At 38.6% G+C, this 17,710-nt stretch overlaps 1 protein-coding gene across 3 annotated transcripts in view; it reads right to left on the reverse strand.

Moving 5' to 3' along the window:
• atxn2l (ataxin 2-like) overlaps positions 1 to 16,130 on the reverse strand; it is a 30,735-nt gene extending 14,605 nt beyond the window's left edge. The window contains exons 1-22 of one of the 3 annotated variants that reach the window (XM_042504501.1): positions 16,063 to 16,130; positions 15,337 to 15,388; positions 13,900 to 13,956; positions 13,723 to 13,794; positions 13,440 to 13,626; positions 12,751 to 12,869; positions 11,912 to 12,003; positions 10,161 to 10,367; positions 9,547 to 9,848; positions 7,458 to 7,541; positions 7,221 to 7,364; positions 6,820 to 6,888; positions 6,163 to 6,224; positions 5,723 to 6,036; positions 4,280 to 4,349; positions 3,843 to 4,004; positions 3,626 to 3,689; positions 2,854 to 3,020; positions 2,395 to 2,527; positions 1,401 to 1,513; positions 847 to 1,029; positions 490 to 652 (exon numbers count right to left, since the gene is read on the reverse strand). In XM_042504501.1, the coding sequence (XP_042360435.1) occupies positions 490 to 652; positions 847 to 1,029; positions 1,401 to 1,513; positions 2,395 to 2,527; positions 2,854 to 3,020; positions 3,626 to 3,689; positions 3,843 to 4,004; positions 4,280 to 4,349; positions 5,723 to 6,036; positions 6,163 to 6,224; positions 6,820 to 6,888; positions 7,221 to 7,364; positions 7,458 to 7,541; positions 9,547 to 9,848; positions 10,161 to 10,367; positions 11,912 to 12,003; positions 12,751 to 12,869; positions 13,440 to 13,626; positions 13,723 to 13,794; positions 13,900 to 13,956; positions 15,337 to 15,375 (2,803 nt within the window). In that variant the 5' untranslated portion in view covers positions 15,376 to 15,388; positions 16,063 to 16,130. Of the gene's footprint in view, positions 1 to 489; positions 653 to 846; positions 1,030 to 1,400; positions 1,514 to 2,394; positions 2,528 to 2,853; positions 3,021 to 3,625; positions 3,690 to 3,842; positions 4,005 to 4,279; positions 4,350 to 5,722; positions 6,037 to 6,162; positions 6,225 to 6,819; positions 6,889 to 7,220; positions 7,365 to 7,457; positions 7,542 to 9,546; positions 9,849 to 10,160; positions 10,368 to 11,911; positions 12,004 to 12,750; positions 12,870 to 13,439; positions 13,627 to 13,722; positions 13,795 to 13,899; positions 13,957 to 15,336; positions 15,389 to 15,781; positions 15,876 to 16,062 lie in introns of those variants that run through there. The other 2 variants (XM_042504500.1, XM_042504499.1) reach the window with 2 other exon arrangements.
• Between the last annotated feature and the right edge of the window lie 1,580 nt (positions 16,131 to 17,710).

The raw sequence follows: 17,710 nt of genomic DNA on the forward strand, positions 1-17,710 counted from the left end.
AAAAAAGTCACACTATAGAATGTCAAAAATCACACATAGTACAGTATGTTGTTCAAAATTGAATAAAAATGTCATACTATAGTATGTCTTCAAAAAATCGTACAAAAAAAGTCATAGTATAGTATTTTGTCAAAAATCCCACAAAAAAGTCATACTATAGCAATTTGTTCAAAATCTCACAAAAAAGTCACACTCTGTAATGTCAAAACTTGCACAGTTATAGTTAAGTATGTCTACCATTATTGCACAAAAAACTAGTAAATCATGTTAGAGTTAGTATACTATGTCATCAAAAAAGTCTTAGTATCGCCTATCAAAATAGTTATTGTATAGTATGTCATAAAAAAGTAATCGAAAAAAGTCATACACTAGTATGTGATTAAAATGACAGATACTGCATTTTGCCTGTGCTGAGCAGTAACTTTTCACATCTAAAACATCTGGTTTTTCATGGCCCACAGTCAGTCTGAGACCAGGTGTGTGTTTTACCTTGTGGGTGTCCAATGTAAAAATGTTGTGGTGCTCCCTGCTGGGGGCCGTGTTGGGGGTTGGAGTTGCCGCCCTGCTGAGGGGAGACGTAGTGCAGCATTACGGGCGGCAGGCCATGACCTGCAGAGTGATGAGGGCCTGACATGCCTCCTGTGACATGAGCCTGCACAGGACACACAAGACAACTCATGAGAGACGACAAACTGAGACCACGTCTATAAAACGGACATCGCTTGCGTCCATCTTCCGCCAAGGACATACAGTAGTGCAAGTATTCAGCTCTTTTACTTTGGTAAAAGTAATAGAAAACACATTGTGAAAATACTCCAGTAAAAGTTGCCTGAAGTTCATCTTCACCTGAGTGAGTTGGCTGATGGAGGGGAAGCCGTGGGGCAGAGGCTGGTGGGTGGGGAGGCTGTAACCCTGCATGGTGTAGGAGGCCTGCGGGGAGCTGTGGCCCGGCGGCAGGTTAGGAGGGGTGGGGGCTGATAAACCTCCTGAGTGGAACATGGATTGAGGCTGAGGAGCAGCCTGACTCGACTGAGAGGGAAAACAGGACATATGAGGTTAAAACCCAAAGTTTGATCAAATCGTGTGACAGGAAGAGGCAAAGATTTCACAACTGGACATCACATAGTTTAAAAAGGTTTATTACACTATTGCTAAGATTACTGAGTATGTTTTTATATCATTTTCAGGACGAACAATTTGCAGAATAGCCTTGTATGTTATTTCAAATTGTGACAAATACAATCTAATTATAATATTTTATCTGGTTCTGTCAAAATTTGACTACAAATTGTGTATAAATTAACCAACCATTCAAAATGTATGCAGAAGCTTTTCATAGGGACAACATTTTCCATCATCCAAGCAGCTGTTGATCACCATTAATGTTCGTAAAGTGTTACCTGAGTGTGTCCTGGACTGGGAGCTGTGTGCTGGGGAGGGGGTTGATTCCCAGTGGGAGTGCTGGAGGGCTGAGGATGATGGATGGAGCCCGAATGGTGAGAGAATGACTGAGCTGAGACAATAAAAAATAAATAATGGTGATTATTTAGCAACTTGTCAGTCATTAAAAGCAAAATATTCCTCCAGAAAGCACTACATATAACTTGTAGCTGCTCTGTATGTTCAAAGAAAATGAAGGAAATGTTACCAAAACAAAGGTTGCAGATATCCAAGTCTATATATCATCCAGTATCTTGTCTGCTTTCATATCATTGTACATTTCTAATTTAAAATCCTATATAGATGGAACATTTTAAAAAATCATCTACTGTTAAACGTGGAGCTAGCTATGCATTTTACTAAACATTTGCTCTGCATTGGACACACATTAGTGTAAGGTGTAAGGTTGGGTAATGCTTCATCTAAATTCTTACCTATAACAAAAAAGAGTCCCTTAAGGTTCAATGCTTGGACCACTTCTTTTTTTACATTTTTGTGATAATACTTTACTGTCCATCTTTATACAGATGACATTATACTGTTAAACCAACTCTATACAGCCAAGCTTTAGAAAAGCTGAAACTTTAATCTGCAGATGTACCTATGATAAGTTATTCTGTACCAGTCTTTCATTCTTTTTTTTTTCCCACAGACCTCATTGTCACAGTTAGGGATTTCAACAGGTAACCGGGTAACTGCCGAGAATATTTTTGACTGGTTATACGTTTCTGTCTACAGGTTAATTTTGCTCCCCAGCCAGATCTGATGTGTGGGAGATAGCTAGCGGTGCAGCTAACACCGGCTGAACCAACATTTTGCATGACATCTTTGCTCTCAGAATCCTGAATACGCAGTTGATGACTAATTATAAGGGCTGATCACAACAAACCAAGCTACTGTATATTTTCTTCCCCTTGTGCCTTTCATTAAATTAAAAACGGAAAATTTACTTACCATACATGCCCTGTTGTGGCCCCGGCGGGCCATCACTCTGGCCAGGGTACTGGGGACCAGGAGGACCCATCTGCTGAGGAGGGGCCCCAGACGTCAGCATCCTTGCACCCCCCTGCAGCATCGAGTAAACTGGCTGGAAATCCCAAAAGTAACAGATGAGTTTAAAAAAAAACAGTCATGTAAAAGATTTTATTAACTACTCAAACCATGTATGGTATTTTAATAAACTATAATCTGATGAACATCAATTAGAAGTCAGACTTTAAAAATCTATAAATCTGAAGGGTTCTGACATTATCAGATAATAAACATTAGATCATGTCTATTTAAATTAATAGATATCTAAATTGTGACAAGGAGTTCCAATTGCTTTTTTGAAAGTAGCCATGAACAAGAAAGTTTGGGATCCACTGGTTGAATATATTTCAAAAACTTAAATGTTAAATCACATATTCTTACCTGTCCGTGGTAGTGTGGGGGCAGGGCCTGAAGCACCTGTCCATACTGCAGGTATGACTGGGGGTAAGGCGATGCTACCAGCGGCGGTCCTGCTGCCGAGGCGGCAGCTGAGATCATGGGGGAGGCCGGGGAGGCGTGGTGCTCCGGACGTTGTCCCACCACGGGGCCTGAAACAGCGGACCAACAGCAGAACACATGCTCAGTCTATTACCTCGGGCGAGCTCTACCTCGATGAGAAGAAATGCCAAAAAATACTGACAGTGTAACACAGAAAAAGTTGATATTTGTTGCTACAGTACTGAATCTTTGTTATTTTTTTGGGATGTAAACAAATGTAGCCATGGAGTTACACTTGTTGATATCACATTTCCACATTTTGTCTCTCTTGATATGTGTTTGTCTAAGTTTGATGGGAGGTATGGGGTTTGTTTGTTTTGTTTATTTCAAATGAACAAACAAGGCAATAAACATACAACATGTGCGAGTCACACTTAAACAAAAAATGTTTCAAGTCTGTGTGTTGACATTTCACTGAATTATGACTCTGAGAAGGAATGTGATTTTTGGTTCGAGTTAAAGCACCTAATCCACTCTATGAACACAGCTACAGCTCCAACTACTAAAAATGATAAGTGGGACGAGTACATCAAACTACATCGATTAATTTTTACATTTTATAACACCTGCATGCACCTGTCTCTTTCATCTCGCAGTATTTTTGCCTCATATCTCTGAAATTTAAAAAAAATCACAGATGTGTGTTTGTGATTACCTTTGGCTCTGGGGTATTTGCCCTGGTTGACACTTGACATGGTGTACTGATACATCTGAGGAGCCTGGGGTGAAGACAAGGATGATAAATTAAATTACAGCAGCGTAAAGTTTTCTCTGAGATGAATCTCCACTACCATCTGATTAATGAGACAACAATGTAATATATGTATACAATAACACTGTTGGTGATAGACACTAAAGAGACGGATTCAGACCTGGATCTGGTGTCCTTGGATGTGGAGGGGGGAGACATAGGACAGGTAGTGTCCAGGTGGGTTGCTGTAGATGGCACCTCCTCCTGGCTGTCCTGGAGGAGGCAGAACCAAAGAGGGGCTCGGGGGTGTTGGTCGAGGAGGGGTAGGGGTTGGCGCTGGCTTCTGTCAGAAAGAAATATTGTCTTGAGAGGAAAATCTGAAGCTAAATTTAGGAGTTTTTGACAGTTCTACATGAAAGGTTTCTCATAGACCAGCTTGATCATTATCAGTTGTAGAACACGTAAACAAACTATTTGGTATCCATCAAGTGTCAAATCATTCACCAACATCAAAACAGTGATTGAAATGAAAAGGTGAGTGTCTAAGAATCTGTGTGTGTGTGTGTGTGTGTGTGTGTGTGTGTGTGTGTGTGTGTAAAACGGTCCCAACAAACCCACCTGGACTGCATTTACTTTGATGGGTAGAAATTCTTTTGCATTTGGATTCAATGTTGAGTTTTTCACTTGCCTGTTAAAAAAGAAATCAACAGAAAAATCATTTAATATAAGTTAATCAAAAAAAGACAGCTATAAAATAACGTCCATGCTGTTTTGGGTACAGATGGAATAATGAAGCATGCTTCAAGGAGTCCAGTTTGAATAAAAGATCTGTGGGTTTAAAGGTTTATCAAATGCAAAAAAGAAAAAAAAACAGCACAGATATTTATAAGACTCAGAAAGGATCACTTTTCATCAACAGTTGGAACAACTGCAAAGCAAACAATTACGTGACAAACAACCTTACAAAGTAATCATTCCCTAATAATCCCTTGCATATATCTGATGTTGCACTGTTTTGCATGCTAACCCAGTGGCCTCTGACTTCTTATGCATCTTAGCATTAGGGATGCACAATTATATCATCAACAGTATCGGAAGATAATGGTTTTAAAATGAAATGTTGGCATCAGCCCATAAAGAACTTTTCTGACCATATGACAGGCCAATAAGATGACACTTTAATTTACAATGTTTATGAGTTGAAACAGCTCAAATTTGCACTGGTTTTGACCATCGTCAGGACTGTCTCAAGGAGAACATCATTTCAGCCTGTTAATTTGGTAGGAATTTTACAGTTTTGTTTTAAATTGTTACATGAGAGTAAATATGGCATTTTGTGCATGTAATCTAGGTTAAAGCAGCTTTCTTGTGTTCACCAATAAATGTGTACATATTGAAAAGCATTTTGTCATGTCTGTACCTTGCATCTGTGGGCCCTCACAATAAGAGTAGGCACAATATGTTTATTCCACTACAGGAGAGACTTTTCGTTCTCTGCAGTTAGGAGGAAAAACATAGGTTGCACATATCAATATCGGCATATGCAATCGCTCAAAATGAGACCAAAAATATTTGCAAATATCCAGTATTATACAACCCTACTTAATTTCGGTCTGAGCACAGCCTCAACATTAGACAGTAGGGGTTGACCGGTATCGGTTTTTCAGGGCCAATAGCAATTATAAGTAATTAATGAGACTGATAACTGATATTTGGAACCGATATGCATTTACAATAAAAATTAAACTTTTTTAAATGCCTATGACAAATGTTTAGTCAAAACTGGAACATTCAGCATCATACACAGCAAGCTCCCAGCAACTTTTTTCATAGAGTCAAGTAAAAATTTAAATTAAAAAATGAAAATAGCTCCCTGAGGTTTTAAAAAGAAAGCAATCCTCCCATGCTGACACTTTCTTTGCACTTTTTAACTAATTAATTTTATCAGCGATCATTAAAATAAAATACTAATACAGATCATTGGCAAAATGCCAAATATCAACCCTAATAATTGGCCAGACTGATAATCTGTTGACCCCTATTAGACTGAACATTACTTACGCTGCAGCTGCAGTCACAGCTTCTGGTCGTTCACTGCTCTCTGGACCGCCCTCCTCACTGCCAGGGGCTGACTGGGTCGCTCCTGGTAGCGGCTCCTCTGGCCCTGAAGCCTGGGGGCTGGTAGAAGTGGTGGGGGCAGTGGGGGTGGTGGTGGGAGCAGCTGCCTCTGCTGTCTGCTGCAGATCTTGGGCAGAGGAGGTGAGAGGTTTAGACGGCGCAGGGGAGGAGGAAGACGAGTCGGTGGGGGAGGCGGAGCCGTGCTGAGGAGGATCTGCAGAGGCCGGGCTTGCTGATGGAGACGAGGTGGGCTGCAGCTGAGAGAAAAGAGGAAGAAACCCAAACATTACAAACTGACACCTCAGATCATGTTTTTACATCTGACCTCTGTATGACCCCAGTGTGACCCCTGTATCATCCCTGTAGAATCACATTATTCTCACCCTGAACTCTTTGCCGAACTTGCGGAGCTCCTCCAGCTGAGATCTCTGCTGGACCGAAGGAGCTGCGAGACAGAGAGACAGAGGAGAACATGCATTAATCATCACATACACCTCAGTGGAATTTAAGGCTCACATAAGTAAAACTGTATGTGAATCACAGCAACCTAAAGCCAGTGTTTTAGAAGTAAGAAACAGGGTTCCTACAGCTTAAAGAAAGTTGGATTTCAGAGTTTTTAAGACCCTTTTTAATGCCACTTGTAATGAAATTTAAGACCATTTTACAATCGTCAAAATTAGAGGAAAATAAATCACAAACTGATGTCAATTACTTAAGATACAGGAGAATTTTGCCTTATATCTATTGTGAAGTATTACGTGACTTTTTGGTGAGTAAATTATTATTATTATCATCATTATTATTATTATTTCAAAGTTATCAATTCTTTTACAATGCAATGCAGAAAAACAATTCCAGAAAAATCCTACTTACCATATCTTGGCATTTTTAAGACTTTTGAAAGACTGATTTAAGGCATTTTAGTTCTATTTAAGACCTTTGTTTTAGACAAATAAATGCCTTTTAAGACTTTTTAAGGATCTGCAGGAACCCTGGTTTAAAAGGAACAAGTGTGCACCCCGTAAATGACAGTATTCTACCTTTGCTGGTCTTTCCTTCAGACAGACCTTCAGTTCGCTCTTTAGCTGCTGTGCTGAGGATCTCATTCACTGTGGAGGACAGACACAAACTGAAACCCAACCACCAAGAAAATACTGACATATTTAATAAAGGAGCATTTTGATTCTAAAGTTCTAACAAATCTTAACATCCACGTTTCAATATAAAGGTGAAATTTTATGAAAAATTCACTTTTTCATGGCCTTTCATCATAAATGCATCTCAAGACTGGCACTGGGAAATATATCGATGTGACATAGATATCGTGATATGAAAGCAGATATCGTCTACTGATGTCTTTCTCTGGATTTGAAAGCTGCATTACAGTAAAGTGATGTATTTTTCTGAACAAGGCTGAAAATGTAAAACATGAATGTCTCACCATCGACAGGAAAGAGCGGGGTGGGGCCAGAGGGTTTGGTGGTGGTGGTTGGCGTGGTGACGGAGGAAAAGGAGGAGTCCAAGAAGGCGGGGCCAACCAGGGGGAGGTCCTGGGGAGGTGTGTCTGGTTTGAGGGCACGAGAGACTGGAGAGAAGAGAAAGAGGGACACTGAATCTGTCTTCACGATGGAAGATTAAAGATACACTGATCAGCAGTGTGTGTGTGCATTGTACCTACCTGCAGGTGAAGGCTGGGAGTTTGGGGTCCGCAGGTTTCTGCTGCTCTGAAGTCTCTGGGATTTGGGGGAAGTTCTGGATGTGACTGAGAAACAGAGAGAGAGATTAGAGTCAACACACAAAAACACCACCAACACCTACTGAACAACACTAATATACACTAAACTGGTGGAACGTTTTAAATATGACAACAGGGGATTAAAGGTCCAACACTTATTGTCCACTCACATTTTCATCTTTTACTGCCGAAATTAAAATCTTGACAAATGTCAATAACTTGTGTGAATAAATAAATAAATAAATGAATCATGTCAATTTAACAAATTCAACATTCATCGAACTCTTTCACCCTAACCAGGCCAAGCCAAATATGGAATGTGTAAATCAAGTTGCGTTATGACTGTGAATTGCTTTTCTTGTGCATTACCATGAGCAGATCTGACAAAAAAAGCACATAAATTTTAATCCACTACCTTCATTTTATATCTTTAGTTACTTTGCAAATTTGGATAATACAAAACATAATCAATTATAATGAATTAAACTACCGAGTGATATATAATTAATTAAAATGAACTCCACTGATGAACACAATATTGCATCAATAATTCTAATCTCATAAAAGAATATTTAGAATTCTGAAATGTTCCATTCTGCATATTAGGTCTTATAGGTTTCATATGATTCATTCATTAACTTTCAGGTTCATTCTTGTGTTTTCTACGAGAACATGTTTACATGCTTTTAATGTTCGAAGAAAAAAAAAATATATTTTTCTCACACTGTCTGCCTGAAAATACCTGTGTTCACCCTCTGTCTGTAACACTCTGTTTTAGTGTCTGTGACTTTAAGACACCCTACTATAAAAGACCAGTCTGCTTTGAAAGGTCAGTGTTTCCAAAAGAGCCCGACCGATATGGAATTTTTGAGACCGAGACCGAGACAGATTTTATAATGCATGGTAATCAGTGAATTTTTGAGCTGGAATGAAAATAGATCATTTCTACGTGGACTGTGCACTGATTTTCCACCGATATGACTATGCAAAAGTATTAAGAGGGCTACTTTCTTAAACAAACAACTTTTATTTTACAATTTACTTATTGAACATTACACACAAATAATAATAACGAATAAACATCAGTACTGTATGTGTTCAGCATCAGTCTTTGCTGACCATTCAAATAAAGAATATAAAAAAATACACATCAGTACTGTATGGTCTTTGCTGACCATTTCATAAACGAATAAATGCAATAAAATAAATAGCTAAATAAACATCAGTAATGTTCAGTATCAGTCAGTTGCTGACCATTTCTAAACCACCCCAGCATTGTTTTCTGCATAATATGGTCTGTAAAAAAAGTTTTCTTATCGGCGCATATCAGAAAAAATATACACAGATGCCGATATGCTCTGGTATGTCTGTGAAAGGCTCAGATCGGCCGATAATATCGGTCGGCCAATATATCGGTTGGGCTCTAGTTTCCAGGTCTTCCACATCTGCACTTTCAGCTTCTTTGCACCGTCATTGCATCCAGGAAATGACTGTAGCGGCATTGTAGCAGCATTTTTTTTTTCCCATTATACTGCATCGTGTACTTGTTACATCACAACATCACAGAAATCCTGACGGCTCATTTTGAGACACAGCTTACAGGCAGCGTGCATTTCTCTGTGGACTGAGTGTTTTAAGACTTTCGTACTATTTATATAGCACCTATACTGCTTTAAAATAAAAAAGACATGGAAATCAGATTTTTAATATGGGACCTGTAAGTGAGATTCTGAATGCAGCACTTTTACTTGTAACAGAGCATTTCTACACTGTGGTGTTACTTGTTTTACTCAAGTAAAAGTCTAAGTACTTCTTTCATCACTGTGTATAATTTACAAATGTAGACTGCTGTTGTTAGCACGCCAGCATCATTAGCTCCTGCAGTTTATGTTTATGTCGTCTCTCTAATTAAACCTGTTTGGGTGGGAGAAGTTTTATCAATATCATTAGTTTGTGAAGTTTGGTGAGCAGAGCAGGTAAGAGAGGGTCCTTATTCAATGTTTTTAAAAAACGTTACTTATATTTATGTTACCTCCGTTTACAGATGAGCGGGTTGAGTCAGCCAGCGCCTGGGGGTGAGAAAGGGAGTGCGGGAGGACGTGATTGGTGCAGGGAGGGCTGCTGGCTGCTGGTGGGCTGCTCTGCGATTGGTGAGGAGAATAAGCTGTTCTAATGGACAGCGGGTTGTTCCTTTCAGGGGGCGGTTTGGGGGAAGACGAGCCGGGCGGCGGGTGTCTGGAGGAGTTAGGTGCAGCGTTTCGACCAGAGGCGCCAGTCCTGCCTGACAGGCCGATCTCTCGAGCCCGCTGCGGGAGAGGTATGTATTTACCTTCCCTGGAAAACCAAATGGAGAAAAAGAGGCGGTAAGAAGAATTCTGGGAAGCTGATGGGTTAAAGTTCTGTTTTTAATCAGAGAGGAATTTCTGTGGAGCGGCTAAAAAGGAAGCAAAGCAGACATTTCAAAGGGAACACAGACAGGAAAGAAAGGTTATACTTCTTATGAACAGTGCCACAAACTCAATTCTATTGATATATTCTTAAATGTTTTTTCTTTACATACAAAAAAAGGGTTGTATTACTTAAACAACAACAACGGTTATGTCAGAAAATCTAACATGCAAAAGCAGTGTATAAAGTTCCTCTTGCCTGCCAGCGGAGGTGAACCCCGGGCTCGTCCGGTCCTCCCTGTCTCGGACCACTGAGCTGTATTTGTCCTCCTCGCTCCGGCCCTCTTCATTCTCCAAAGAAACCCGCCTACGGTACTGCAGGCTGCCCTCGATCTCGCTGGCTAACCGGGTGGCTCGTGCTTCCCGCTGTCTGAACACCTCTGAGTTTCCCTTCTCCAAAGGCATGCTGGGAGACCGTACAGGAGACACAAATATGACGAGTAAAACACATGAAAACACATTAAAAATTGCTACAAACTGAACAATGGAACAGCCATTGGAGATTTTCTTATGGGGGTTTTCCATCAGTGGCCTGGTTTGACATTACTCAGTCCGACACTGGCCCGGCGCTGCAGAGATTTGCATTTTCATCACAACAGGGCTAATTGCTTGAAGATGTGTCTTAAAATGATGACAGCTTGCTTAGGGTGATGATGTGTAAAAGCAGCGGGCTAACGACCTTCATTATTTGTGTGTGTATGTTATCCCATCACACAGTAGTCCAGTAAACGAAGTTAACCAGCTGGAGGTGAGCTGTTTACAGAGGTGCGGTAAGAGCCTGTTGTCTGCAGCTCTTCATCTTACCAGGGCTGTTTCTGCTTTTACTTTCCTCCCTGTGGCAATATGCCGCAAAGAAATTGCCATTATTTCGGTGATAAACACTCAACATTTTTTACAACCCCTATGTACAATGCACAACAAAACATCCCTCTTATTTTGTTATACAAAAGCTTTCATTATTAAGTTGCAAAATAAGAAAATTATGTGTTTTCAGCAGCAACTTAACACTCCTGTATACAGCTGAAAGCGAACATGAAACAGTAGAAAAAAGCAGATATCTAAAGTAAAAACTCCAAACCACAGAGATTCAGTTAGAAGCTACAAAAGTACTGAGAGATGAACACAGAGACTTTAAAAACATATTTCTCTCTGTTCTCCTGCACACAGACATGAGTGGAGTCTTGCAATACACACACGCCTATTTCTTGGGGAGAAGGAAAGGAGGGGGTTCTTTCGGGGGTTGGCTGCAGTCAGTGAGACGTCACCACTACCTGCTTGACACAGGCGTTTGTAATTTTGGACCAACTCTGGAGAGGGTCCATCTCGGGCGTGGTTTGGCTTGGCACATCCCTACTAAACTGACAACTTGACCGCCAAAAGCACTGATGGAAAAATAGCATTATCAGAATCCGAAACCAGTTTTATTGCCAAGTACATTTACATATACAAGGAATTTGATTAGGTGTTTTGGTGCAAAACCATTAACATAAAGGAAGAATAAAAACAGTGAATTTAAACAGAATAAGATATAAGATAAATAATATAGAATGAATTTAGAAATATAAAATGAAAAAATAGAATAAAGAATACAAAATGTATGTATGAAAGGTGCAACGGAGGGACTGTACAGTTGTGCAGAAGTTGGAGTTACAGTGCAAAGATCTTCAGTCTAAATTATTTACTTGCAGTGTGCACTTTCACTTTCAAATAATGGGTGAGATATAATAAACTGATTAAACTGAAGGTTTGTTTGATCGCATGGGCTCCTGTTCTGATGCTGCTCTCTGAGCAAGATCTCATCATAACTAATAGGAAAAATCGGAAACTATGAAAATAATTTTAAAAAGTAAACAGAGGAGGAAAAGTTCGGTTTCGTTAATAACGCTGTATACTAATCCTGGACAAATTCACATAAAAGCATTAAACTGTAAATATGAAACGCTGACTCACGTGTACATGGAGAGGCTGGAGTCATAGGTAGATTTGACTCCGTACGTCTCCTCATTAAACTTGAACATCTCGTTGGCGTCCCAGCCATTTGACTGAGAAAAAAAACCACACATACAAACACAGAAATGAAAACAAGAAGGGTGCCCTCTCTCTGCGATTATCTGTATACTGAACACAGTGAAGGCTACACTGTTTCAAAACACTGATCCGACTGCAACACAGTGGTTACCCGTCAGTTTTAACAACAAGATACAAGTTTTACTGCTTTTTAAAACCATTAAAAGGTCAGATTCCTGCCTCTATCCATGATCTGCTAACCTGATCTCTGCTTGAGGTCCTCCTGCACAGAACTTTGGTTTTTTTTTGTTTTCATGTTGTTTTTTTTAACAGTAAAGCACTTTGTTTGTATCATTTATTTATTTAGTTTTTAATTATATTTAATTATTTTATTATTTATTTAGTCATTACTATCCTCCTACAGAGACATTTCATACTGTCTAACAATCCAATACTGTATGAAGTAGATGCACAATTATTGTGTGTCTCTGGTGAAAACAACATAACCAGAATGTTACTCAGGCTTATACCCTGTTTCCACCAAAGTAAGACCATATATACAGATTATCAAAATGCAGAAAAACCTGCTAAACATAGGTGAAAAACTCCTTTTGCCAGCAGACCAGAGCCATGTACAGGGCTCTGCAGTGCATGAGAAAGCTTTTTTTTTTACTGTTGTGTCATGTTCAAGGTCACAAATGCACTGCAAAACAGGGTCAGTGAACAGTAGAGAGCAGGTATGTGTCTTAATGTGTGCGTGTGTGTGTGTGTGTGTCGCTCACTGTGTCTGCCTCCAGCTCAAAGTTTTCTCCGTTTCCATTTCCGTCCCACCTCTGCAGGACCTTCTCCCGGTGCTCCCCATTCACCCTGGATGAGGTGATGGCCGTGTCTGTGAATGTGTCTAAAACACACACAAACACATGAACAAATACACACAGACAGGTCAACAACAAACCTAACTGAATCTTGAAGAGACTGTCAAACGGCCACCTCCACATTTACACAAAAACATCTTTACTGCTTTTGTGAACTTTGTCTTAAATGTTCACCTTAAATCCAGATTATATTTATGTTTGGCCATTGTCATGTTTGGTAATTACCAGGTTTATGTATGTTGGTATTGGCTTTTTTGCAAGGAGTGTGGTGAAGGTCCACGATGTAAAAGCTAATACTGCAGGTAGCAATAAAATCTGTACAAAATTGGATGTTCCTGTATATTCCTTTATTAAGAGTTTGGCTTTAGGTAAAATTTGGAAAGCTAAAATAAATGTCTCAAAATATTACCTAGACCTTAAGATTGCTTTCATGTTTTCATTTGTAACTTAAATGACAACCAAATATATTTTCAGTGAAAGTCTTCGAATAAGTTTTACAGGAAAAGTTCAACTTTTTGGGCAATTCAAATATTTTCCTTTTATCTGAGTGTGACATTAGAATTAACAATCGACAATCCCTATGTGTGTCTGTTTACCTCTGACAGCAAAATTTAGGTCGACATCGCGGCAGGTCATGGTCACCAGGTCGCTGGGGCTGAAGATCATGGTGTCAGTGATATCTTCAATCTTGGGTGTAGAGGACTGGCTTCCTCCTCCTCCTCCTTCCTCGCCTCCTCCTCCTCCATCGCTCTGTCTGTGGACAGCATCCACCGCCAGCTCGCACTGACGATAGAATCAGGAGAGCACAAAGAAAAAACAGTTACTGCAGCAGCCGTGGACTTCTGTTAAAGTGTGGCGCAGTTTAGAGAAGTTTTTTACCTGTGAGCTTAAAGTCTTGAAGATTCCCTCATACGCTGCGCCGTTTTTTACTCTCACATCACAGGTGGAGCCCTGAAACCAGCAGTGAGGGAGGATTCAGTCAGTTTGTGTGTGGTGTTTATGACAAAATCAAGTTTTCTCTACGACTTCAGACAGATATACAAGCACACTACTCACCACGACCGCTGTGAGGAAATGAAGCATTCTGGCATTGTTATAGACGCCTTCAAATACCTGCAGACACAGGTGATGCAGTATGTCAGCATGTTATGAAGAACAAACTGCAGCAATGTGTTTTATAAAGGTGCTGCAACAGAAATTTGTAGCATTCATAACTTTGTTTAATGGGTCTATATGAAATTTGTTTTGACCAACACTGATAGAGGTGGTAATCACCAGAGGCCCCGATACCATATTATTATTAGTACAATATTATTGCGATTTTAATTATTTTGTGATCTACTGAGTATTGTGATAACATATATTGTGATATACTGTGATTTGTTAACTTTTTTCATCTGCAAATTAAGATTATAGAATTATATAGACATCTTATAGATTTATTAGTATTGATTTTAGTATTTTAGTATTGATGATTTTGTTACCAACAAATTGTAACCAAGATCCATAATGTTTAGGACATTTTACTGCGAAACAAATAAACTTAAAAATAAGCTTGTCGGCACACTCTAGTGGAAAAAATTGCATAGCAGGCACTGATTATACATGGGCAGTTCTTGACAGTTTTATATTTTGGCTTACTGAGATAAATATTTGTCGATACCATCTGCAATCAGTTTAATAGATCAGGCGTTACAGCACATTTAAGTCAAAGTTAAAGATTATATAACAAATTATGCAATTTGTATGTTTTTATCTTTTTTTAACTTAACCCAAACACTACTGCACTCTCATTAACTATTTAACATTTAGCAGTTTGCATTTATAGCATGTTATCTCACAATTTTATTACTGTCAATTCTGCCTGCTCTGTAGTACATTGCATGTTTGTTCATCAACTCTTCCTACGGTTTTTCGCCATAAAAATATTTTTTAAAAATATAAAACACACACACACACACACACACATATATTTATATATACTTATTTATTCATAATTCCTTTATTTATATTATATATTTTATCTTAGAATCTCATTTTAGATGCATTTTTTTCCTTTTGTTACATATTTAATGAGCACTGTATAAGTTCTTCTGTTCTTTTACTAGTAACTTACTAAGGATTAAAGGAATAAAGGACTTAAAGGATTTCAATACTCCTTCCATAACAGATCCATGCGTCCACCCCTGATCGTTGTCATTAAATTTGGGAGTGACGGCAGTTTTACGGGACACCTTTTTGTTTACCTCTAGTGCACACACTGTGCCTTTTAAGACACCTCAGCAGACTGGTTTGTTATTGTTGCTTGTGAGAACAGCTGAAGAACTGAATGTTTACAGGACGATCTGCAGTTTATTATGCTTCCTAACCACAAAAATTACTTTGATTACAGGTGAATCCGAACACGAGCACACCTAGCTATAATAAATAATTAATCAGCTTATCATAATAAGTTTGTTTTCTTAATAAATACACAAAGCTGTCATCACTTACTAAGCTGCTTACAGGAGATGACTGTGATGGTGGCTTCATTGTGTTCCTGGTCCTGCAGAAGGGGAGAAAAAAATAAGTAAACAGCGTCAGCCAAAAAGGTATCAGCTCAATTGCTCCATCAGTGAGAACAATAACAGAAGCCTCAAACAGGCAGCACCGCAGCCTTTCTTGCTAGCAAGCGAGCAACGTAAACATTGACATTGCAAGGTTTGGTAGAAACTAAATCAGCTATTACAATATAAACTACTTCTCTTAAAGATAAAGTAGGGAAAGCGGAATGTTGTTGTACAGAATAGTAAAATATCCGCTAGCTAAGTCAGCTAACGCAGCTAGCTTGGCGTAGACGTCGACTTTTAGCAACAGAGACACAAACGAACCGCTAGAAACGACGTCGGCATCACATTAGAAACTGACAGCTGAGCAAGTCTTAGTATTTAGGTTATACTTTTTAGTCATGTGCATCCCTGTTATTCCGGTCTCGTCGTTGCAGTGAAAAGTCACACGGTTTTGACAGGCCAAAACACGATACACCGCTGCAAAACAACAAAACACGGCGACGGGTGCGTTTGATGTGGCAAAACCCGGCAACTGCTGTGTAATGTGATACGAGCTGACTCTGTCAGACAGGCTGGTTCCAGGTGTTAGAAATCAACAAAAATATTCACATTTAATTACAAATGCATTCTTATGCATATTATCACAATTTACCACAATTAAAGTACTCACAATATGGCAATATTACCGCATATAAACAGCAAGTCAAGAGCAACCCGGCTCAGCCGAGATAGTGTAACCAACGCACCATTTGTAAACCCCGCCTACTGATAGAATTTACAACCTGATTGAGCAAAACTTTCTGTCAATCATTCCCGACCTTTCCTTTCATTGGTTTAGTTTCATGTCAATCATTTATCCGACGGGCTGTCCTCATCGTGACAGGGGTCATGTAAGGAAACTGATGCTGGGGAATGTCGATTGGCTCTGATGGCAAAGAAAAGACGGATTAAACATTAATTAAAAGGCATTTGAGCTGGATTTTAACAAAATGTTATACCCATAACAAGCAAAAAAATATACATGTACAAAATCTGCTTTTTAAGTTGATGGCTTAAAAGAAATAAAAAACACAACAAAAAAGAAATGAGGCCATATGTGGAAAAATATCAACAAATACAGAAAAAACCTGAATTGTTTTTACTATTACTATTAAACCAAATGTTATATATTTTAAATTATCATTATAAAATATTATTATTATTATTATTATTTTTATTATTATTATATGTTATATAATTGTGTTAAACTCCACGTTGGCCGACTGTATTATTCATACACATTTTGACAGTCAATGTAATAATGTACCTGCAAAAGTTAAGTACTTCTTCATGTAAACAAGGATAGCTATTCATTTCTAACAATCACCAGCTCCCATGATGACAGGGACTATATTTATTAGGGAATATACATCATACAATAACGGTAGGTCTTCAAAAAGGTCTTTAAATGATGAAAATATTAAAATTAGATTTTGACTCTTAAAGATCAGGTTTATTGATCGTAAAAATTATTAATTCATCTCTGAGGGCCAAACATCAAAAATTCATCTCTAAAAAATATTTGAAATAAACTTTAAGATTTTGTTAGTGAATTTAATAGAAGTTTTCACCTTTTTGTGATTCAGTTAAGACCATGACATGAACTGGGAGGTCTTAGGCGAGTTGCTATGAAATCACCCTTTTACAGTTATTGCCTTCAGCAAGCTTTTTCAATTTCTTCCTCAAACTCAACCTAATCTTTTTTTTAAAATACATATACATACCGGTAATAAAAAGACTTTAAAGTTACTACATGTATATGTCTAATTAGATTGCATAGATTGTCTTTGGCACAGTCCTATCATTCGTCGTTTGTTCCTGGTTTTAATTAATTAAAATATACACTGTAATTGGTGGAAGAGAAAATTTCCACCCCATGATTTACATAGTTCCTCACTATTACACCACAATAACATCCTGTCCAATGATAGTGCAAAAAACAGTTGACCTCTATGAAGTCAGACATATTAGTGACTTAGTGAAATTAAAGTAAAACCTGATTAAACGCTATTTTGAGTAACTGTCATCTAACAGTGTGGGGACATAAGTTTGACTTATTTAATTCTTCTTCATTTGAGGCCAATACTATTCCAGACTATCCGCCTGGCTGATTATCAGGGCGGAGATTTGGCATCTTGACGATTATCTGTGCCTCATTTTATTTTAATGATCGCAGATAAAATTAATAATAATTATTAATTAAAAAGTGCAAAGAAAGTGCCATGGTGACATGGGAGGAACTTTGTAAAACCTTAGGGATCTAATTTTATTAATTTATT

This window comes from Plectropomus leopardus, chromosome 17 (assembly GCF_008729295.1).
Source record: "Plectropomus leopardus isolate mb chromosome 17, YSFRI_Pleo_2.0, whole genome shotgun sequence".
Classification (NCBI taxonomy): domain Eukaryota; kingdom Metazoa; phylum Chordata; class Actinopteri; order Perciformes; family Serranidae; genus Plectropomus; species Plectropomus leopardus.